This window comes from Chelonoidis abingdonii, chromosome 2, assembly GCF_003597395.2.
Source record: "Chelonoidis abingdonii isolate Lonesome George chromosome 2, CheloAbing_2.0, whole genome shotgun sequence".
Taxonomy (NCBI): domain Eukaryota; kingdom Metazoa; phylum Chordata; order Testudines; family Testudinidae; genus Chelonoidis; species Chelonoidis abingdonii.
The window spans coordinates 187,130,812-187,155,871 of NC_133770.1; the positions used below are offsets into that span (position 1 = coordinate 187,130,812).

At 44.6% G+C, this 25,060-nt stretch overlaps 1 protein-coding gene across 2 annotated transcripts in view; it reads left to right on the forward strand.

Moving 5' to 3' along the window:
* The first annotated feature begins 4,530 nt into the window (after positions 1–4,530).
* MCUR1 (mitochondrial calcium uniporter regulator 1) overlaps positions 4,531–25,060 on the forward strand; it is a 44,505-nt gene continuing 23,975 nt past the window's right edge. The window contains exons 1-5 of one of the 2 annotated variants that reach the window (XM_032783536.2): positions 4,531–4,922; positions 7,315–7,437; positions 8,430–8,533; positions 18,130–18,231; positions 20,976–21,017. In XM_032783536.2, coding sequence (XP_032639427.2) covers positions 4,808–4,922; positions 7,315–7,437; positions 8,430–8,533; positions 18,130–18,231; positions 20,976–21,017 — 486 coding nt within the window. In that variant the 5' untranslated portion in view covers positions 4,531–4,807. The remainder of the gene's footprint in view (positions 4,923–7,314; positions 7,438–8,429; positions 8,534–18,129; positions 18,232–20,975; positions 21,018–25,060) is intronic. The other variant, XM_075062857.1, reaches the window with a different exon arrangement.

Genomic DNA, 25,060 nt, shown 5'->3' on the forward strand with positions numbered 1-25,060 from the left:
AGTAGTGAACCAATTACTAAATCTGCATTGCTCATCTTGAGCAGTGCAAGATAGTATATTCTTGGGAACTGGGGATTTGGCTCTGGTGCCTTTCTCTGTGTGATTCACGAGTGACTCTGGGAGCATTCATGCAGTCTAGCTGGGTGTGGGGTCTCCACATGTGGTTGTACTGAGTGATAACAGCACCTGGAGGGGTTTTCTGCTGGTCACTAGCAAGGCATTTTGAGAGAGAGCCCAGACTGGAGAGAGGATTGTCCCAGGGAGGAACAATATGGCCATGATTAGGATCAGCTGAGCTACTGATGAAACTATTCATCGGCTGTCATGGTTAGTGATGTATAAGAGAAATATCTGTTTTATAGGTTGTGTGATTTATGGTACCTTCCAATTGTTCACCTGGATACCCACTATTAGCAGACTATATTAGGGCAAACTGCTCTGAAGTTTCTTTTGGGGGCTGATTCTGGACCCAAATCCAACTCCTATATGCCACATATGAGCTTCAAGAAGTTGAGGCGAATTCTCCCAGTGCAGGAATAGTATACAGTGGACGTTAGTGAAGGAAATGAGCCCACAGCAATGAGAACTACAATAATTCTGGGCTACTCTACAGCCAAGCAACAGCTGCAGTAAGCTGAGCACTCATGGCCGCTCTAATTTATGCTGGAAGCCATTTCAGCACTACTGCCATGCAGAATCTAGAGGGCACAAGGCTGGCATAAAGCTACTTTGCCCCCTTCCCTCTATCTACACCTCTTGTTGTGCTACACCCCTGAGGTTGTCCAACAGAGAAGCTAGCCCTTAGTCTCCAGCTAGTAGAACAAATAGGTCTGAAGTATCTGGATCTACAGGTACAATTTCTGAAACAGCCTTCAGAGATCTGAACACCTAAAATGCCAGTTATCTATGCTGAAGGTTATTTCATCATATGATGGAAAAAGTGGACCTGGAAGAACAAAGTGGGGGAAGAAGTGAATAAGATGATCTCTGACATGGTGATGAAAGTCAGTAGCCTCAGGTAATCTGTGAAGGCTAGAAGTAATGTAAGATGAGGCAGTAAGCAATGAAGCATCATCTAAGACCTTGCTTGTCCTAGAAGAGGACAAAAATGGACACTGCTGAGACAGACAGCAGATGCTTGTGTATTTGCAGCCACATCCCAGCCCACTCAGAATCAATCTCCATCTGTGTAGTGGTTCTTGCATACATTAACTGCTGACAACTACAAGTTCTGAAACCCACTACAAACAGGCAGATGACATGAAAGGAGATGCTTTAATAGTTGCACATTTGCTTTTTAATCACTGTAAGGGTTTTGAAAGAGATCTTTGAAGAATGAATATCAAAGAAAATATCAAGCTGCAGCTTCTGAACACTTCAGGATGAAAAGACAACTGTCTGCAGACTCATAAATATCAAAAGTTACTACCGCTGCTTATACTGTGGCATTCATACAATACCTTTTAAACCCAAATGATTCAAATGTGCTGTACATACAATTAGCTGAATTCTCACCTCACTTATAGCCCTGCAAACACATTTTTCTGTGTAAGCCCACTGATGTCACTGACCTTGTGCAGATGCAAGTGAAGCCAAAATGAAGCCTTATAACTACAGGGATCCCTTCATTCAGCACTGAAATGTAGCTACCTCTGGGATATTTTTAGGTTCAAGAAAGGAATTGTATTCTGAAGAGTATTCTTGATACGGACAATGGGTATAGTCCTTTAAAATAAATGTTTTATGTGTTTGCCCTTAGGGTTCTCAACCTTTTTCTTTCTGAGGCCCTCCTCCTAACACGCTATAAAAACACAATGGCCCACCTGTGCCATAATAACTGTATTTTTGCATATAAAAGCCAGGGCCAGCATTTGGGAATAGCAAGCAGGGCAATTGCATGCAGACCCTGCAAACTACATTGCTCAGGCTTCAGCTTCAACCCCGGGTGGTGGAGCTCAGGGCCCCAGGCTTCAGCCCCATGTGGTGGGGCTTTGGCTTTCTGCCCTGGACCCCAGCGACTCTAATCTTAGCCCTGCTTGGCGGACACCCTGAAACCTGCTCGCAGCCCCCCAGGGACCCCTGGTTGAGACCCACTGCCCTAAGTGATGGATAAGCTCTTTTCAATTAAAAGTTCCTTTTTTTTAATTGCACAGACAAGTGCAATGCCATGCATCCAGTGAAACAGGTGTATTAATCCTATTTGCATCCCTTTAAAAATGAAAACATATATGATGTATTAACACAATTGTTTGCTCTCTTTGTTTAACATCATTTTTGTTGACTATTATATTCTGTAAAAATAAATTAAAGTAATTACAAAGTAAACTATTGATATAGTGACTGCTTGTGCAGCATTGCTTTAGCAAAATGACAATTAAAGGGCATCATTCATTGTATTCCCCTAGACACTCCAGTTATTCTCCTCTCTGTAGAAGGAAACAAAGATGTTTAGAGGATTCCAGTTACATTGACAGGCTGTCCAGCTTTAGTAGTGTTGTGGGGATGCTTTGCATGATGAAAAGCACCTCAATAAGAAGACTATATATCTATTTAAAGACTTTAAAATATTTTGTGTGTAACTATGCACAACTGAAAAAGACAAAGATACTATAAAATGCGGAATGCCAGCAGAAATGAAATGACACTGGATTTAACAGGTTGCTTCAGATTGTAATTCTTGCTCTTTCTGGATATTTAACACATTTGTGTTTAAAATTGAACATTTAAAAACAAAATGAGACATACATACACAACCAAAGTTTGCAAGTGAAATACTGGTTACAGATTAGAGTAATTAGGGCTCTCTGTCTACTTTAGTAACTAAGTCTGCACCAGTCTCAGCGCGGATCAGACAATTCTGCAGCTCTAGAATATAAATTTCTCTTTTACAAGCCTATCTTCACCCAGCATTGGAATGAGTCTGTGCAAACACAGTTACCAAATAACCATAAAAATATTGACATCTGCAAGTTGATAGCAGAGGGGATGCTGAAACTGGGGCATGATGGAGATCAGCAGAGGTACTGCATGAAAGCAAACAAACTTCGCCAGGGATACCAAAAGATGAGGGAGGACAAGAAGAAATCTGGTGCTGCCTCCAACACACCTGCTGCTTTTGCAATAAACTATGCAATACTTGATGGGAACCATCACCCCTCATTTCTTCTTAAAAGTCTTTATGGGAATAACATAAGGGATTTTTGAGACTTATTTTTCCTTTTCCATTGTGACTATAAATCTAATGGTATATCTGAATGTTGTAATCTGTAGACTGGCATGTTGGCCTTCAGCTGTCCCCCTTCTGCTCCTGCTGAATGTCTGACCCAGATCAGGAGGAGGAAGTGGACTAAGGTGGATATGTTAGGCAAGATACTCCAATCCTTTTTGGCTGCTGACAGTGAACACAGGGCTTGGAGTGGCCATATGACTATGGAGAAGGCCTGAAAATTGAGGGATTGTTTGCTGCAGGAGAGAAAAGGACCAGGAAGTGCATTGGGAAATGCACCAGAACATCACAGGTTTATTCAGGCAACAAGCTTATATGTTGCAAAGCATTATTAACCTATGTGACCAAAGATCCCAGGCTCAGGAGCCTTTCCAATGTTAGAAGAACTCCATGGTCACTGCTCCCTATACTTTCCAATGTAAGTAACAGGTGGCAGCAGGGTGTACTAGGAGAACCATAGCTACGGACAGACAGACTTATGAAAGCCACAGGATCCAATGCAACTCACTGCAATGTAGTCAGTTCAGTTAGCCTTCCCTGAGTACTTCCTTACAGTGCCACTAACCTGCTTTTTGTGCTTGTGGGGGGGGCACCTTATTTTTGTTGCTTTTTGCCCACGACAAAGGTCTAATTCAAGAGTCTCCATTAGTGTTGGCAAAAACACAAATAACACAGACCAAGGCAAAGGAGCAATTCATACTGGTGCCAAAACCTTCTCCACCCATTAGCTCACAGGGTGGCAACCTGTGGCTCCCAGAGCCAAATGCAGCTCTTCAGAAGTTAATAGCAGCTGCTGTTGTATAGGGAATCAACTCCAGGGATGTAGCTCAGGTGCCCAACTTTCCTGCTCAACCCCCCCCAGAACCTCCTGCATGCTACAAAACAGCTGATTGGGAGGTGTAGGGGGGAGGGAGAGGAGGCGCTGATGGCTGGGGGCTTCCTGTGGATGAGAGGCACTGGGAGCAAATGGGGCGGGGGGGCTGCTGACATATTACTGTGGCTCTTTGGCAATGCACATTGGTAAATTCTGGCTCCTCAGGCTGGCCACCCCTGCAGTAAATCGTAAAGCATCAGACAACAACCAGCTGGGCACCGCTTAACATACAGCCCATTGCCTGGCTCTTTTGCTAGCCCTTGTGTGGGGCTGATCCAATGCAGCAGGGCCATAGGCCCCCCAACCGCACCCTTCCCCCATAGCCAGCTCCCAGGGACTACCCAGGACTCAGCCACGCCTACGCCTCTGCGTTAATCAAGGCAGCGAAGACCATGACATCACCAGACGTCATATGGAACACCCCCCCGTGGCTGGCATGCGCGTTGGCTGCCCAAATGAGTTGGTGCCGGAATTGGGAAGCCGGGGCGTAGGGATTTGAGGCGACAGCCCTAGCACCGCCCTCAGGCGGAGGGTGATGCGATCGGAGCCAGATTTCTGCTGTGCTTGGTCCTCCTGCTCCGGCCGCTCCGCTACCTCACGTGACGTCCTCGCGCCGTCGCCTTGGAGACTGGAAGCAGCCGCGCTTCCTTTGCACGCTGCGGGCCCACGCGCGCCCGCTAGTAACCGCCGCTTTGTGCCGCCAGGGGATGCGGCCCCCGGCGCCATTGCTGTGGAGTAAAGGCATCAGCGGGCTCGGCGCTGCCGCTGCCGCCGCCGCGGGGACCGGCCGCCTGCGCCATTGCGCCCCGCGCGGGGAGCGGGGTGAGCTCGGGGGTCTCGCGGGCTCCGCAGCCGGGGAGGGGGAGGGGAACTTCCCCGGACCGGGGGTCACCCCGTATCGCTCCCTGCCCCCGCCTGACTCTGTAGTTACCCCCGTGCGCCTGGACGGAGCGGCGGGCTGGGCCTGGCCTGGGAGCCGGGAGTCCGGGTGCGCGCTGTGCCCCAGGCCCCGCAGCGCTGCGGGCTGGAGGTCTGTGCCCCCGGCTGGGGCGCGCTCCGCGCACGGGCTACCCTCATCCCACCCCGACAGCATAGGGGGCTTCCGGTCTGCTCAGCGAAGACGGCCCATGACCGGAGCCCGAGCTCTTCTGGGCTAGGCCTGCTGGTTTCCAAAGCCAGTGCAACTGAACAGGCGTCTTGTCCGGCCGCCCACGATGGTGTGACAAGCCGCGTTTAGGAAAACTGAGCTGGAGGGTCTCAGCTGTTGCTTCACTAGGGTCAAGGCGGGCACTTGCATTTAGGCGACCTAGGCAATCGCCTAGGGCGCCAGGATTATTGCGGGGGGGGGGGTAGCAAGTGGCTCCCGTTGACCTGCGGCACATGTGCCTGCAGAGGGTCCGCTGGTCCCGCAGCTCCGGTGGACCTTCTGCAGGCACGTCTGCAGCAGGTCCACCGGAGCTGCGGGAGCAGCGTGCGGGGTGGTGAAATGGCCGTGCGCCTAGGGCGCCAAAAACACTGGCGGCGGTCCTGACTAGGGTGACCAGATCTTCCGATTTTATAGGGATGGTCCTGATATTTTGGGCTTTGTTGTATGTTGGTGCCAATTACTCCCTACCCCTGTCCCGATTTTTTTTTCCGTTGCTATTTAGTCTCTCTATGTTTCACCCGAGACAATGCACCCTCCTGCAGAAATGCTGTTTTCTGCCAATTGTAGGAATAAATGATTACTTTTTTCCCAGTTATTCTTAATCCAGAAAACTAACCCTATTACACTTTAAACCCATCTACAAGAGATTTGAATCAAACATAACTATATATTCTCTACAGTTTGGTGGGAGTTGTTACATATAATAAAATGGATGTCATCTTTATCACAAGTCAACCTCATAACTCTTCAGTAGCCACAGCACTCCAGCCTATCTCTGGTTCCCTGCAACAATCCCATCTCCTGGCACCCCATTTGAAAAAAACAAACTGCAACAATGTTTGCTGTGTATGTTTTTAAGTTTTGTTTACAGTGGTAAATATCTGAATAAATATTTTCAGTTTGAAGGGTCATCAGCTACACCAGAACCTCAGAGTTAGTAGTTCATTTAACACAATATTGTAGAGTATTTGCTCCCCCTTCTCAACACTGCCTGATTGCATAGTTTAGTTCCAAATGAGGTGTGTGGTCGACCAGTCAGTTTGTAACTCTGAAGTCCTACTGTACTTCAATAAATATTACAATGGGAAGTAACTGCTAATGAAGTAAGGGCAGATCTCTGCTTAAAATGCGGCAGCGATGTAACTGTACTAGTACAACAGTGCCAGTGTGTTACTTCAGTGAAGACACTACTTCCCTGAGGGGAGAACTTCTCACATGAGCGTAGTAATTCACCTCTGCAAGAGGCGATAGTTATGTTAACAGAAGAAACCCTCATAAACATAATACTGTCTACACCTGGGGTTAGCTTGGAATAACTGCGTCGCTCAGGGGATGTGGGTTTTTCACACTCGAGTGACATAGTTACAGAAATGTAAACTTATAGTGTAGATCTGGCCTAAGATTGTGAATGTAGGCCTCGAAGATACCAAAGCCCTCCAGTCCCACAGACTTGAGTAGGTGCTGATGGCATTATTTAAGCCCTAATCCAACAAACATCTGTGTGTGAGTAAGACCTCATTCACACCTAAAATTTAGGTTGACTTAGCTACATCACTTAGGAGTGTCAAAAATTCACACGAGTTAAGCTGACCAAAGGCCCAGTGTCGACACCGCTAGGTTAATGGAGGAATTTTGTCAGCTACTGCGTCTTAAGGGGGTGTGCTCTCTGTTGCTGTATTAAATGTCTACACTGCAGTGGCAGAGCAGTTATGCTGCTGTACCACTTGTAATGTAGATTTATGCATGAGGAGTCCCACTGAGTTCAGCAAGATTACTCACAAGGGTAATACGTTACTAGAAAGTGCTCAGATCCCATGGTGATGGCATACAACTGTATTAAAAAAGTGAACAGAATAGCTGACTGCAAGGTGCTTTGCACTCTTAACTCTAGAACCCTGAGCATGTTGCAATAATGTATATTGGGGGAGATTATTGAATTTTATAGTAGATTAAAATAATGCCAATTTTTAGTTATTGGAAGCATGTAGTGACCTACTTATAGGAATAAAAGTGTCTTAGTGAATGTACTTTCGTATTGACACAGTAACTTGTATGTGTTTTTTGTAGACTTAAGCATCTCTGTGGCATCATCTTTACAAACTCACAGTGTCAAGGGGAAATTTTCCTTATCGGGGAGTAGAAAGCTATTCTTTGACACCCATGCTCTAGTGTGCCTGTTGGAAGAAAATGGTAACTTTTCTGTTACAAATTATTCAAATATGTAAAGTGATCTATACCTGTTTTCTGCTATATCATTTCAGTGTACTGAACTTGTGGAATTATTTCTCTGTTTCACTTAAAAGTGTCATTCTTAGTGAGATAGCTATTATAAAGATTGCTTAAAACCTACTGAGATATTTATTCTGCTTTAAAAGGACATTATTAAGATCAAATTTTGGCCTTTGTTATTTTGGATTTACATCTGTGCAACTGAGGTCAGAAGCCTTGTAATTGCCCTCCTTTTGTATTTTTTTTAATTTTCATCCATAAGATAGTATCACTGCCTTTATTGTGAACCTGCAAATGTTGAAAGTACTTCTTGGGGGATTATTGTTTTGCAAAATGTCTTAGAATGTTGCAATTGTTACAAAAATCAGCTGTAGTAAGTTAAATCATAATACATTTCACTTTACATATTGTTACATTTTACAGAATCTCAAAGACTGGTAGACCTAAAACAGACCAGCTAGCTTTGTTCTGATTTGTTGGATTGTGCATGCCTTTTACATTTTTCTGAACAAGTAGTGTACTAAAATCAAGTCCCTGCTCTTGAAGAGCAAGGTTATAACTTCCAATAACATGCTTGTTCACAAAAAGCTAAGACATGAGAGAGGGAATATGACATTCCCATCTATATCCAAATCTGTTTTAATAAATAAAATATCAGCATCCTATATTGTTGTTGAGGGATAGTGGTGAACAGTAGAAGTTGCCATTTAGCTATACTGCAGTTGTCATTTTATGGTGGAGAAACCTTGGATGTTCATGTGTTTTAAATTTAATTAATTGAACAGTAACACTGTGTTCTATTATTAGTTCTGAATGGAGGGAGGAATGTTTGTAGCCTCTGCCATGGCTGTAACTTATTAAAAATCTTTGTGAATAGTATTTGAAAGAGACATTTCTGAAAAAATGGTTCAGGCACAATTTTGCTATGTTTTGCTGTATTTTGTTTTGCTTAGGGTTCACTACTCAGCAATCAGAGATCATTGTATCTGCATTAGTGAAAATTATGAACACCAACATGGATGTGATTTACAAGGACATGGTCACAAAACTACAGCAGGTGAGATACAAGAAGGTGTTGGATTTAAAGAAAACCAAAATTTAATGTTTCTACAAGTAAAACAGACTCCTCGCAAACAAAAACGAATTAAGGCTCAGAACTCGTTATGGGCCCCATGTGCAAGGCACACGGAGATGGCATGGCTTGCTCAGCATCCCTCTTGAGTGCACGACAGCACTGGGAATAGAACCCAGGCGTCCTGGTTCTCATTCTGCTGCGCTACACCGCAACCCGCCCTCCTTATTGTTGCGCAGTAAGTAACTAGAACTGGACTGCGCTGATATCCCTACCCGCCACAATGGAACGGGATGTTTATCCAAACTCCACGGGCTCTGCTCTTCCAACACTCACACACAGGAGATTGTGCAAAGCTAATGGCGAGGGGTAGTCCAGTGGCCTGGCTACTGTGCCACATGTGGGACCCTCCTGGGGCGTGGTGTTCCAGGCCCTGCACCCCCAGGAGGAAGTGCTCACCCTCCCCCGTGGCATTACCTTTAACAGGGCAGCCCCAGGAGATGAGTGAGCTGTATATAGAGAATACAGGGAGCTGATTTGCTGGGAGGTGGGGGGGATCAGTCCTCTCTCAGCCTGGGTCCTTACACTGGCGCACCTCCTGAGAATGACCATAACAGGCTCTTTCTCTCTCTTCCTTCCTTGCTATCAAGGAACCAACTTTGAGGGGGGTGGGAGGAAGCATGGCCAGAGAGGAAGAGAATCAACACTCATTTGTAAGCTACCAATTGCTGGATGGACAGTGCTGCTGGCTGGGATGATTTAGTTGGGATTGGTCCTGCTTTGAGCAGGGAGTTGGCCTAGATGACCTCCTGAGGTCCCTTCCAACCTTAATCTTCTATGATTCTGTGAAAACATAACTTGGTGTTTAAGGAATGACTGTGCTTCAAATTCTACCTTACATTTTCAACAGCAAAGAAATTTGGGGTTGAATATACAGTGTAGGCATTCCTATATATCTTCTGGGTGTTTTCAAACTGGATACTTGATTTATATTTAGTTTTGAGGCCTGTTTTTTTCTCCTCATATTCTCAAATACACAAACAAGTGTTACTTTGGATTTTGAATTTCAACTATTGTGATTCAGTGCACAGGCCAGATGCAGACTTTTCAAGCTCAAGTGCAATACATGTCCTAATTTTTTTATTGAAATGGTTAATTGATCAGAGAATTTTTAGGTAAGAGACTGAGATAAATGAGGTATGTGACACACACACAAATTGACTGGCATATGAGATATAGTGAATAGTGCAAGCCTTCCCAAGAAGGACAAACCCATTTGCTATCACAAAGAAGTAAAGGTTTTCTCAGTTCTTCTTTGAGTGATTGCACTTGTCCATTCCACTGTAGGCATTCGTGCACTCCAGTGCATGGTTCTCAGAGAAATTTTCCCTTAGTGGTATCCATTGGGGCATCACAAGTTCTGTTTGCTGCCTCACACCTATGCACAGGCATAAAGGGTCCAGCTGCCTCTTACCCCCCTCATTTCCTTCCTATTACCCGTGATGGTTATTAGTTTCTTGTCCTTGCTTCTTCAATTTTTAGTCAAATTCTATAAATACAGTACGCCCTTGCTATAATAAACACATTGGGATCCAAGCCATTTGTTCATTATAGCCAGGGGTTTGTTATAGCAAAAGAGTGCTCGTGAGGGTGGGGAGGCTGACAGCTCCTCCAGCCTTGCAGCTGCAGCAGGCCTTGAAGTGGAATCCAGGGTCCAGCTTCATTATAGCTGAAGGTTCATTAATATGAAGGGTTTTATAGCGAAGATGTACTATAGTAACTGCTGTATAGGTAGTATAGTTTAATAGGTAGTCAGCTTCAAAAAAAAAAGTTGTTTTGTGTGGTTCTGGCACCCTGTCTCAGTACTGGCCTTGGTACTGGAGCTATGCCATGTTCTCTGGGTTTCAAGCCCTGCCATTCTTATCATGAGGCAGTGCCTAATAGTAACCCTCATCCCAGCTACCTTAAGTGCTCGGGGGAGGCTCACATGAGTGACCAGTGTGCCATTTGCAAGGGCTGTAAGCCCCATTCTAAAAAAGGCAGGGCAACCAAACTAAAACATTTGCTGCTTGAATTGGCACTATGTCCTCCATCTGAGCTGTCTATCTTGGTCCAAGTACCGAGCACCTTGGTATTTGCCAGTAGCATACCTTTGGCACTACCAGTACCAAGAGGCAGCTTGGTGTTGCTAATACTAAGGAAGAGGCATTGGAAATCAGACTGTGTGCCAGGTTCACTGGAAGATGTGAAGAGGCTGATTTCTTCTAAAGACACAGGAGGTGTGTTCAAGGCGGAACCACTCCCCAGAGCATGCCTTTAAATGGGAATTTACTGACTCCAGAATCTAGTATTGGCCTGCTGAGACCAGCTCCCAAAGTACCTTTGTTGGTATCGCCTCGCACCACTGTACCGCAGAGTGTTTTCCCAGTGCCATCTTCTACTGAGGCATTTGAGGCTGCAAGAGAGTTGCTAAGTCTCTCAGTGCTGTCATCATCAGCAGTTCAAGAGACTCATCTGGCACCAGTGCCCAGTGTGCCACCGTCAGTTCCTTAACCTCTGCACCAGGCAATTCCATTGGGTTCAACCATCAGAGTGTCAATTAAAGGGGTACTATCTAGGGGAAAGCTACAGATGATCTTCTCTGCTTTCCTTTCTTCAAACTCTGAACCTTCTTCACTAGTACCAATGGGTGTGGCACTGCCATGGTCACAAGAAGAGGCTTCTCCTTCATCAGACTCTGAAGTGGGATCCTATGTAGCCCAACCTAGCGAGTCCCATCATCAGGAGTATGTCACCTGCCCGATGTGAGTTCAGCCTTAGTTCCAGAAAGGGATTAATAGAACGGTCTCTTGGGCTACGGACAGTTGGGGCTGGAGCCATAGCAGTGGCCCTTCTGGAGTCTGTGGGGCTTCCTCCCTCATTCAAGAGCGTTTCTACAGCCACCTTAGCAGCCTCCACCTACTGGTCATTGGGTGCATCAGTGCCAAAAGGACCCTATCGTCAGTACTGAGCCTTGCTCCGAACAGACTCGGGGTCCCTCTCATGACCAGCCCCCAATACTGCTGGCATCCTCTTCTTGGTCTCCAGATGAGGCAGTTGTGATGGAGCCTATTTTTCTGCCTTCTGATTATTTTAAGACCCATCAGGAATTGTTGAGGAGGATGGCTATGGACTTAGACATCCACCCAGAGGAGTTCTGGGAAAAATCACATAAGCTACTGGATATTTTGACATCAGCATCTCCAACCAGAATAATCTCATTTATAGGGAGAAGTCTTTTAGAGCCTACCAAGGTCCTCTGGCAGACCCCAGCTTCCCGGCCTCCAGGGGCAGCTCTAGGGAGTTTGCCGCCCCAAGCACGGCAGACAGGCTGCCTCCGGCAGTCCGCCTGCGGAGGGTCTGCTGCTGAAGCTGCGGGACCACCGGACCCTCCACAGGCAAACCGCCGGAGGCAGCCTGCCTGCTGCCCTTGTGGCACCGGCAGAGCGCCCCCCGCAGCTTGCCGCCCCAAGCACACGCTTGGCGTGCTGGGGGTCTGGAGCCTCCCTTGCCTGCCTCTGACTGCAGAAAGAACAAATAGGAGGTACTGTGTTCCCTCTCAGGGGGTTCAAGCACCTGTGTAATCATCCCCCTCCAGATTCCCTTGTTGTGGCAGCAGCCAATGAGAAAGAGAGACAGACAGGACACAAGGCAGCAACCCCCAAAAATTGAAGCGAAGAAGCTGGACTTACTTGGGAAGAAGCTTTATTCCACAGGAGGATTACAGCTTCATATTGCAAACCAGCAAGCTTTGCTGGGATGCTACAATTTCATCCTGGGGGATATAGTTTCATAGTTTCGAAGACAAGCTCCCAGACAAGGTGAAACAGGAGTTCCAGTGTTTGATAGAGGGCAAGTTGGTTGCCAGAATGGCTCTGCAGACAGGTCTTGATGCAGCAGATTCTGCAGCTTGCAGCATGACCTCTGCTATCATGATGAGGCACTCATCTTGGTTACACTCTTCTGGCCTCCCTCCAGAAGTACAACAGACAATTCAGGAATTATCTTTTGAAGGGCCGTAGCACTTCTCACAAAAGACGGACAAGACTCTCTGCATACGCTCAAAGGCTCTAGATCAGAGGTCCCCAACATAGTGCCCACGGGCGTCATGGTGCCCCCCTGGGCATCTATGTGTGCCCGCCTACTGGCTGCTGGACAAGCAGCCACTGAAATCCTGCCGAGAAGTGGCAACGTCAAGAAGTGTTACTGCCTAAATCCTGCCAAATTTCGTGATGACACTCCTTCATAGCAGCATTTCGGTGGTGATGCCTCTTGACGTTGCCACTTCACGGCGGCATTTTGATGGCTGCTTATCCGACGGCCACGGTCCTCGGCAGTTAGTCATCTGGCGCCCCCCCCCCCAGAAAAGGTTGGGGACCACTGCTCTAGATCAACCCTGAAATCCCTGGGCATTTGCACCTCAGCAGTGAAGTGGGAGACCTTTTTTTTCTCATCAGTCCAGAATTTGGGGGGGTTTGCCCCTCAAGTCCAAGACCTGTCAAGGAAAAGGAGCAGAGGTTACAAAAGGCACCCACCATTGCCCTCTCCTTTGGCAGCCACCAGATAATCCAGGCAGGCAGCATCTTCCAAGAGCTCATTTTGATGGGCAGATCAAGAGCATTCTACAGGTTCTAAGAGTGCCTTCTTTTTCTTTTACAATTTTTTTCAAACTGCCTGTCCCACTTCTGTTGTTGTTGGGCCCACATCACAACAGATTGGTGGGTTCTAAGCATGGTGGCAGTGGGATATAGATACCAATTTATTTCCTTCTCTCCCTACCCCTTCCCTGTCCCTCTTCAGGGACCCCTGTCACAAAGCAGAATTATTACAAGAAATACAATCACTTCTCTTTGTAGAAGCTATAGAGGTGGTCCCTCCTTTGTTCAGGGGAAAGGGACTTTACTCCCAATACTTCCTGGTCCCAAAGGCAAAAGGGAGTCTAGAACTAAGGCAGTTAAACAAGTTATTACAAAAATCACAATTCCAGATGGTCAGTCTAGCTTCCATAATCCCTTCCCTGGAGCTGGGGGACTGATATGCTGCTCTTGACTTAAAGGACGCCTACTTTCACATGGCGATTCATCAGAGCCACAGAAAATTTCTGGGATTCATTGTCAGCAGTTCCCATTATTAGTTTACAGTGGTTCCCTTTAGTCTGTTCGCTGCACCACTTGTTTTTCAAGGTGCATGACAGTAGTAGAAGCTTTCCTGTGGAGGTTGGGGTCATGTAGTCCCTTACTTGGATGACTTGGCCTGCTGATTAACTCAGAAAAGTAGGTCCTGTCTGTGATACAGAATTCACTGGAGTGAAGTCATGGACTCTGCAGCAGCCAGGACCTTGCTATCGCAAACAAGGTTTCAGGCAATGCAAAACCTCATTCTGGACTTAAGGGTTTATCCTCTCACCCTGGGGTGGACGTTTAGGCCCAAGGCGGAGTGCACTTATGTGGTCCAGTACTTCAGACTGTGTCTGACTCCTTCAAGGCTGGTTGACAGAGGTGTATTCTCTAAAAAAGCACCACATAGATATGTTAATGCATACCAAGTCACATCTTATCTTCCCTAGATTGGTAGATAGACCCAATCAATATCTGCAAGGGGGTTCCTTTCATCCCACCTCAACAATCTCTTACTTTAGTCACTAATGCCTCAGACCTGGGCTGGGGCTCATGTGGGACCGCTGCAGATGCAAGTCTCTGGTCTCCCCAAGATCTCAGCCTACATGTAAACATCAAGGAGTTTTGCTTACCTTGTATGATGTTCCTCCCTCTCATTAGGAGAAGGAGAATATTGGTTCCAACCAACAATATGACTGCCATGTTTTATGTAAACAAACCAGGGGGAGCCCCATCTAGGGTGACCAGACAGCAAATGTGAAAAATCAGGACAGGAGGTAGGGGGTAATAGGAGTCTATATAAGAAAAAGACCCCATAATTGGGACTGTCCCTGTAAAATCGAGACATCTGGTCACCCTAACCCCATCTCCACTACTTTGTTGGGAAGCAATAGTCCTCTGGGACTTTTGCAATGACACCTCTATGCTTCTGAAAACAGCCTACCTCCTGAGGATTTGGAATATGCTAGCACAGGGGTCGGCAACTTTTCAGAAGTAGTGTGCCGAGTCTTCATTTATTCACTCTAATTTAAGGTTTTGCGTGCCAGTAATACATTTTAACATTTTTAGAAGGTCTCTTTCTATGTCTATAATATATAACTAAACTGTTGTTGTCTGTAAAGTAAATAAGGTTTTCAAAATGTTTAAGAAGCTTCATTTAAAATTAAATTAAAATGCAGAGCCCCCTGGACCAGTGGCCAAGACCCGAGCAGTGTGAGTGCCAGTGAAAATCAGCTCACATGCCGCCTTCGGCACGTATGCCATAGGTTGCCTACCCCTATGCTAGCAGATCACATGAGCAGTTGCTTTTTTTAATAATCACCACGTATAGACCCTTTGCCCAGATGTAACAAGGTCAATTTTCCAGCTCTGGGGAACTCTCCAAATGGATCCCTTTGCAACAAAGAAAAACACAAAATTTCACCCATTCTGCTTCAGAGCAGAACTGAGCCTGGGTTCATTAACAGATGCTTTTCTACTGCTGTGGTCAAAGGGTCTGCTCTATGCTTTTCTCCCCTCTCTGTCTTGTTCCAAAGTTCTGTACAAGGCCAACCAGCACAAGGCCTGTCTTATAGCGATTGCCCTGGAATGGCCCCCTCAACACTGGTTTTCACATCTCTTGAGAAGTCCAATCAGTCCCTCACTATTACTCTCACTTCACACAGACCTGATTTCTCAGAAGTATGGCTGCCTCCTCCACCCCAATCTTCAGGCCCTTCACCTGGAAGCCTGGAGACTTTGTGGTTAACTTCAGTAGAGGTGTCCTACTCTAGAGAGATGCAGGAGGTACTGCTGAATAGTAGTAGAAAACCATCAACTAGGACAATTTATCTTGCTAAATGGGAGAGGTTTTCCATCTGGTTGAAGCTGAAAGAGGTCTCCCCTATTCTTGCTTAGTCCAGCCTATGCTGAATAGATCGTTTGTAGCTGAAATATCAAGGATTGGCAGTTAGCTCAGTCACATTACATCTAGTGGCTGGATCATCATTCCACCATCATGTGGATGACCACTCCTTTTTTCCAACCTGATGACTGTAAGATTTTTAGAGGGTTTGGACAGACTGTTTATTCAGGTACAGAACCCTGTTCTGCCGTAGAGCCTGAATCTAGTCTTAACAAAGCTGATGGGTCCCCCCTTTGAGCCATTAGTAACGTGCTTTCTGTTGCACCTGTCAGTGGAGGTAGTGTTTTTAGTAACCATTACGTCAGCCGAGAGAGTTGAGAGCACTAGTATCAGATTCTCCATATATGGTTTCTTACACAGATAAAGTCTATCTTTGTCCCTATCTAAGCTTGTGTACAAAAGTGGTCTCCACTTTTCAGATCAACCAAGCAGTTTCCTTAACCTTCTTCCCAAAGCCTCACAATAATAAGAGAGAGGAGAGATTGCACACACCCTAGATCTCAGCAGAGCTGTAGTAATTTTATCTAGAACAGACTAAACTTTTCCGTTCTTTGTTTAAATTGTTCATTCCTTTTGCAGTCAGAAAGAAAGGCAGTCGTGTTTCCATGCAAAGGAGTTTGTCATGGATATCCAGTGGTATTCACCTGAGTTATGAGTTGGCTAGTCCCAGATAGAGTACTGAGACATTGACTAGATCCCAAGCGACTTCTGTGACATTTCTGGCTAACATGCACATTTGCAAGGTAGTGACCTGGTCATCATGTTACACTTTTGCTTCTCGCTAAGCAATCTCTCAGCAATCTAGAGACCATGCTAAATTTGGACAAGAAGTCCTCCAGTACCTGTTCAAATAGACCCTGAATCAGTGGTGCTGGAGGTGCGGTAGTACCCCCTGGCTTGAAGTGGTTTTCATCATATACAAGATATTATTATTTGTCACTATGATTATTTCCTGAAACTCATGGATTATTCTTGATGTTCTCTACAGTAACCCGGGCAGCTCTATGTGTCTTTTGAATTTTTTTGGAGGGTGGTTCTAGGAAGACACCAGACCTATTTGCAACTGGAAATAGACCAGTAGTGCTAGGGTTGCTCAAAGCCCCCTCCCAGCCACCAGCAAATGGCTTATAGAAGCTAGCTCATCTCTAGCCTTTGGTCACAAGGGGTGCCTCAAAAGCATAAGAAAGTTTGTTCTAGTAAATTATATGAATGTCTGAGAGCCAGGAATTTTTGTGTTCTAATTATGGCTCTGATGCTGACTTTCTCTGTGGCCTTGTTCATGTTATATAGCCTCTCTTCCGTAGCATCCTCACATACAGCATGGGGAAAAATATTTACCTCCATTACTACCTGGATGGTGTTAAGACTAGTGTTAGTACAGTTATAGAAAAATGCCTACAATTACAGAGAGAACTGGTGACGATGAACGATAGGGTAAAACAAGTGGGAGCAGACCTTTCTCCACTTTTTGTGTTCTCTGTCCTGTTTGCTGTTCTCAGTGAAATTGAAAATATGTATAAGATAATACTGCTTATTTAAAATAAACACAGGGAAGACATCAGGATTTAGGCATTGTTTAATATTTCACTTAAATTAAACTTTGAAGTAATACTGTTATTGACATGTCTTCATAACCAGAGCCAATTGATGATCATTATTAGCTGTAACAATTAAAAAAAAAAAAGAAAAACACAAGTTATCATGGCTTTGTATTGGTGTGACTAATGAACCTGTTGAGTACTCCTGAGTAGTTATGGCACCTAAATTGCATTCTCTGGGGTGTTGAAGTAAGCATTCTTGAAACTGATATCTTGAATTTGGCTGAACTAGGAAAGAACATTTTACTGAAGTGCTGTCTTTATATGCTGTTCTGTGCATCTTTTTTTATTTTATTATAAGAGGAAAAGAGCAGTTTGTCACAAGTTCTTATTCGTATTCTAGGCTAAGTAAATGCCTACAATAAAATGCCCTCTTATTTGACTTGGTATTTGACTTGGTACAGTATGTAGTATTACATGTATTCATTAGTCTGCAGACATTATGGCTGGCAGGTGCAATATGACTGATATGGTCTGAATGCACTTCTTTCCCCATATCCTCTCCAGCTCTTTGCATCACTGGAGCCACTAGTTGCTTTAATGTTACAACACCACACATACAGCTGCAGCAGGAAGAGAAAGAAAAGCCAAAAATGTGAAGAGAGGAACTACCAGTGATGATACAATTCCACCAACCTGTAGATGTTTCAGAAATAGCTAGTGTTTTGTGCTAGCTCTAAAATTCAGCTAGCTTCTGAGCTTAAATTAGCCATCTTATGTTAACACATTCATTTAAAAAATGTGTGTTCCATATCCAGGATGACAATTGGTCAGTCTAAGATGGCTGGATCGCAAGTCTCAATTAAGTGACACAGACGCTGAAATAATAGCGTTTCAAATATTATATTTGTACAGAAGTGAGAACTTTTTTAGGATGTTGCAATTGTTATGGTATGAGCTGAATTTTTCTTTCTTCTTTCAAAGGAAATCACGCTTCAGCAAATAATGTCTCATATTGGTGGTGTGAAAAAGGATATGATTATTTTAGAAAAGAGTGAATTTTCAGCACTCCGAGCTGAAAATGAGGTAAAAAACACATATGCAAACTATAGTAGCACTATTTTTTATATACCACATAGAGAAGTGGTTCTCAGTTTTTTCCATACGATGACTTCATGTTACAACAGAAAAAAGCTTTGAGATGCTCCTCCCAATTTGCCATAAAGTAAGGGAAGGTGGTCATGAGCCCCAGGTTGAGAACACACAGCTTAGAGGAAAGCCTTGCATCAAGCTTTGTTGTTGTGTTTTAAAACTTCTCTGTGTTGGGAGGAGAGGAGGGAAAGCCAAGAGTAGAGGAATCATAATATCAAGTGTGGAGAGTTGCTAGCAGAGCTCCTAGTAACCTGAAGAAGTAGTAATATAATATAATTAATCATTTACAGCATTAAAAAATTTGATCCAATAGTAGTTATACAATTCATAGTTGAATCCATGTCTTATAAGATTTTTAGGCTCCTTTGGGGACAGAATTAAAACGCTCCTGGCATATGTCAGATATCCATTGCTCCTCTTCCTAGAAGCTGAGCATATCCTTCTGCTGTATAGGGACCGTGTCAGTCAGCCCAAAGGAGTGAAATTAGTCTGCTGAAGAGGAGGAATTTTTACCATCTGGTTGGCAGATGTGGTTTAACAAATTTACAGAGAACAAAAAGATGTTGAAAGAAATCTTGTAGAGCATGGTAGGTTGTTAACAATTCTGCCAAAGATCACAATTAAAGGAAACAAAATAGAAGATGTTCTGTTGGCTCTTGAGAAGGGAAGAATTAAGGATAAACAATCTCATATATTTAGAGGTGAATGGGCAGGGAAAAAATAATGGGACTGTTAATGTAAAGCGTTTCTGAACTGTGTTTAGCATACATAAATTGGAAACCCAATTTATTAGGGCTGTTGATTAATCGCAGTTAACTTATGCAATTAACTCAAAAAAAATTAATCATAATCTCAGTTTTAATTGCAGTGTTAAACAGTAGAATGCCAATTGAAATGTATTAAATATTTTGGATGTTTTTCTACACTTTCATATAAATTGTATTTTGTGTTGTAGTTGAAATCAGTGTACGTTATTTTTTATTACAAATATTTGCACTGTCAAAATTACAAACAAAAGAAATTGTATTTTTCAGTTCACCTTGTACAAGTACTGTAGTGCAATCTCTTTGTTGTGAACTTACAAATGTTGAGCTTTTTGTTATATTACTGCACTCAAAAACAAAACAATGTAAAACATCAGAGCCTACGAGTCCACTTAGTCCTACTTTTGTTCAACCAATCGCTAAGATAAACAAGTTTGTTTACATTTACAGGAGATAATGCTGACCTCTTTTTGTTTACAATGTCACCTGAAAGTGAGAACAGACGTTCTCATGGCACTGTTGTAGCCAGCATTGCAAGATATTTACGTGCCAGATGCGCTAAAGATTCATATATCACTTCATGCTTCAACTACCATTCCAGGGGGCATTTGTCCATGCCAATGACAAGTTCTGCTCAATAACAATCCAAAGCAGTGCGGACTGACGCATGTTCATTTTTATTATCTGAGTCAAGTGCCACCAGTAGAAGATTGATTTTCTCTTTTGGTGATTCGATTTCTGTAGTTTTTGCATCAGAGTGGTGCTCTTTTAAGACTTCTGAAAGCATACTCTGCACCTCGTCCCTCGCACATTTTGTAAGGCGCTCAGATTCTTAAACCTTGGTTCGAGTGCTGTAGCTATCTTTAGAAATCTCACATTGGCACCTTCTTTCCATTTTGTGAAATCTGCAGTGAAAGTATTCTTAAAATGAACAACATGTGGTGGGTCATCGTGCAAGACTGCTATAACATGAAATATATGGCAGAATGCGGGTAAAACAGAGCAGGGAATATACAGTTCTCCCCCCAAGGAGTTGAGTCACAAATTTAATTAACACATTTTTTTTTACGAGTGTCATCAGCATGGAAGCATGACCTCTGGAATGGTGGCTGAAGCATAAAGGGGCATATGAATGTTTCACATTAGTATTCGTAAATACTTTGCAATTCTGGCTACAGCAGTGCCATGAGAATGCCTATTCTCACTTTCAAGTGACATTGGAAATAAGTGGGCACCCTTATCTCCTGCAAATGTAAACAAACTTGTTTGTCTGAGCGCTTGTCTGAACAAAAAGTAGGACTGAGTGGCCTTGCAGGCTCTAAAATTTAGATGGTTTTATTTTTGAATGCAGTTTTTTTTGTACATAATTCTACATTTGTAAATTAAATTTTCATGATAGAGATTGCAGTACAGTACTTGTATTAGGTAAATTGAAATACTATTTCTTTTTTTTTTCAGTGCAAATACTTGTAATCAAAAATAAAGTGAGCACTGTACACTTTGTATTCTGTGTTGTAATTGAAATCAATATATTTGAAAATGTAGAAAGCAGCCAAAATATTTAAATAAATGGTATTCTATTATTGTTTAACAGTGCAATTAATCACAATTAATTTTTTTAATCGCTTGACACCCCTTACCATTTATTAAAATGGAACCCTTAAAAAAAACAATTCTGGAGTGTTAATAGAAAGAAGCTGTAGATACACCTGCTTCTAAACAAGTGTTTTTGCAGAAATAACTAATTGATACTATAAACTGTCTCACATTTGCTGGGACTAGACAATCTATAAAATGAAAAGGAAATTAGAAATATTCATAGTTTATTGATCATTAGTACAGTGCTAGTAGCTGTAATGCAGATTCACCAGTACTCTTAGGACTTTTATTTATATGTATTTTTTTTTTTTTAAGAAAATAAAACTTGAACTCTCTCTGCTAAAGAAGCAAGTAATGGTAAGATACATTGTTTATATTACTACTAAGATGCAATATGACTATAATGAACATGAAGAATTTAGAGAGCCATTTTAAATATCTATCTTGTTCACTTTTAAAAGGTTTTTACTATTAAAGTGCTTAATTGTTGTGCTGTAGGTCCCTGTATGGGGGACTGAAATCTCCAAATCCTGGAGACTGCAGCAAAGGCAGCTTCATGTATGTATTCTTAGTGGTACCTGAAACTATTAAACTCTAAAAATATGTTTTAAATCGGATTTATTTTTCACACTCTTAACTGTTTTCCTTTATTTGCATTTCATTGATTGAATTAAGCAAATGTCAGTTTCAGTTCTATGGTTAAGACTGAATTAAGTTCTGTTCTTAAGGCCACTTTGTTATCTATGAATTCCATTACTAACTGGCCTCTTTCAAAATGATTGCTGTCTCCAATTTTCAATGCCCTTAAAAAAAAAAAAAAAAGTCCTCTTTCAAAATGGACACCACTTCCCATTGTTCCCAGTGTTAAGGAAGCGAGACTGCCTTCAGGAAAAATGGTTGCCCCCTGAGGATAGTCTTAGGGTTCCTGTTCACCACTCTGCCCTACTTTGCTCCTCTCAGCTGGAGAGAGGACACACCCTTCCACTCCCAGGTTGCTGATCTAATACTTCTCCACTAAACCATCAAGCTGTTGACATATCTAGGCTTAGGGTATGGCTACACTTGTAGCTGTACAGCGCTGCCGCGGGAGCGCTCCCGCGACAGTGCTTTGAAGTGTGAGTGTGGTCGCAGTGCCAGCACTGGGAGAGAGCTCTCCCAGCGCTGCAGGTACTCCACCTCCTTCTGAGGATTAGCTTACAGCACTGGGAGCAGCGCTTCCAGTGCTGGGGCACTGTTTACACTGGCACTTTACAGCACTGTAAGTTGCTGCACTCGGGTGTTTTTTCACACCCCTGAGCGAGAAAGTTGCAGTGCTGTAAAGCGCCAATGTAGCCAAGGCCTTAGTAACTGTGTGATCTTGTAATTATTGCCTTCATCACCTCATCCCCTTCCTGTTGACTTGATTTCCATAATATTACATCATGACTAAAATAAGGCTCATATTGTACATTTGTATTGTGCACTTTTGAACACTCTAAAATATAGTTTTAAATACTTCTAATTAATCCCTATTTTTTAGACTAGATCTAGTATAATTAGTTGCATTTGATATTTATTTCCTTTTACATAAATGTTAATATCTCTATCCCAAATAATTCTTCCTAAAACTGGTACTTTTCATTAACAGGTTTTATAGAGGTTTGAGGTCATCATCATTTGTTTTTACATAAAATTCAATTATTCAGTTACATTTTTCCTTAGTCATGTAATGAAAATTTACTCTGGGTAACAGTTAAGGTTAAAATAATTTATTTGTTCTTATATAAAACATAAAAATTTACACAGTATGTGAGATAGGTTTGTTAAAAGAAAATTGTAACTTAAAATTTCATAATTAAGAATTGATCATTGTAAAATATCTGTCACTAATTTTAATGTTATTTAGCAGAATTAAAAATTACTAAAACAGAAATCAGTGTAAGTGTTGTTCATGCTAAGATAATTAAACATTTTTTTTATTAGCTTAATATAGTGACTTGTAAAAAAATGCTTGCATGTCTCTAATACATAGAATTTCTTGAAATATTCATCAGTCTTCACATTTATCCTGTGCACTAGTCTAGTTAGCAGCTTGCTCTATGGCCCACAGTCTAGAGACTGGAATTCCTCTGGGAAGTAGCAGTAAAATGGTAGCTGTCATTGAGAAGCAGCAGAACCATTTATTGCTATTGTGCGAGTAAAACATTGACAAGTAGCTCTATAAAGTTTTAGAAATATAATATGAGCTGTCTTAAGTTATCTGTAGTTCTTCTTCGAGTGCTTGCTCATATCCATTCCAGTTAGGTGTGCGCGCACCGCATGCACGTTCGTCGGAAGACTTTTACCCTAGCAACACTCGGTGGGTCAGCAGGGCGCCCCTGGAGTGGCGCCGCATGGTCCGGATATATACCTCTGCCGACCAGCCGCCCTTCAGTTCCTTCTTACCGCCCATGTCGGTCATTGAACAGTGGCGCAGCTTAGCTGACCCCCGCTTCCCTAGCTACTCGTAGTTCTGGTGTATACAGTTATACAGTTATAATCCTTATACGTTTTTTCTAAAGTGTAGTTTAATGATAGTTAGCGGGGTTTGGGAGTAGGCCCCTTCCCTGCAACCGGTGCCGGAGCCCATGCCCGGCTCACCAGTTCTTACGTCCATTCTGGCCGGCCTCCCGGCCGTTGCTGACAGGAGATCCACAAGGATCTGTTTACGGTGCCTCGGGGATCGTATTTCGCAGATAAGTGCCCCATTTGCACGGTGTTTAAAGCTGAAAACAATATGGAGCGGCACTTTCATTTCCCTCACCTTTTGCACAAGCGCGGGCTACTCGCAGAAGCGCTCCTCGGCACGGACCCCGCTGGCACCGGCCATTGCCGGCACCGAAGTCAACTCGGCAACCAACTCCATCTCTCTGAGGTTGAGGAGCCCACATTCCTCCTGCTTTAGTGCCGACAGCTCCCCGGCACGCGCCGTGGTTGAGCTCCCTGCTCCTGCGCTTCTGTGCCAATGCACGCGCAGCCAGAGAGCTCGTTAGTCGGATCGCCCGCACCAACACCTGCAGAGACACTGAGGACGCCGGCACCATTGATTCCGGTCCGCAGGGTCCGTCGAATCCAGTGCCTGGCTGCTCCCCGCACGCGCCGTGGTTGACTTCCTGCTCCTGCTGCTCCGTGCCAACTGCACCGCAGCCAGTGAGCTCATCTAAGTCGGATCCCCGGCACCGACTCCTGCCGCGGCACTGACAACGTCAGCACCGTCGATCCGGTCCCACAAGGGCGTCGGACCCAGTGCTGACTGCTCCCCGGCATGCGCCGTGGTTGAGCTTCCTGCTCCTGCTGCTTCCGTGCCAACGGCACCGCAGCCAGGAGCTCATCTCAGTTGGATCGCCCGGCACCAACACTACCGAGGCACCGACGACGCTGGCCGTGGATGCCCGGTCCCACAAGGGCCATCGAATCCAGTGTCTGACTGCTCCCCGTCGCACGCCGTGGTGAGCTCCCGCTCCTACGTGTTCCCGTGCAATCTGCACCGCGGGCAGAGAGCTTGTCTAAGCCGGATGCCCGCACAACCTGCCGACACACTGGCGCGGTCAGCTCCGTCAATACCTAATCCCACGTGGACAGTAGAATCCGGTGCCTGGCAGCTCCCCGGTACGCACTGTGGTCGAGTTACTGTTCCCTCCAGCTGGGGGCACCCCAAGGCGAGGTTTTCATTGCCATGACAGAGTAGGTGCTGCCTGAACCCCCTGCACCGCCGTGCAGGTAAGTCTCTTGGCAAGCCTCCTGGATGCGTCGGCGCTCCCATCCCCGGCACCGGTCGCACTCGCCGCAGCCCGCCCCGGTCGGTGTCCGCTTACCGACCCAATATCTCGGCACCGCTTCTGGCTCCATCACACTACAGCGCGTGTGCTGCTGTACCGCTTCCCGACACCGAGATCTCCGTCGACCTCCCGGACGCTGTGTAGGGTTGAGGTCCAGATTCGTTTCCAGGTACCGGTGTTCCGCCTTCCTGGTACAGTCCCAGGGGCCAAGTTGGGCAAAGTCTGGTAAGTCAAGACTCTGACCTTTGATTTTCAGCAAACCTCCATGGCCATAGCCGGTCAAGCACCTGCTTCCCACGCGGACAGCTCTTATGCTCAGACGGATTCTGGTGGTGCCACAACACCTACGGGGCCATCAGACCTGCCCATGGTGGGTAGCTGGCTCATGTGGACCTCCGGCTGCAGGAGGTCTCCGCGAAGAACGTGAACCCGGTCGTGGATGATTCTATCGGCGGTTGCCCCATAGAGGGGCCCTACCCGTTTGATCGGACCATCCCAGGCAATTGCCGATACTCTCTGGAGGGTTCGACTACTTGCTTGTCCGTTCCTCCTCCCTGCTCATGGTCAGTTCAGTTGGTAAGGAAGGGGGAGACGGGATGGAGG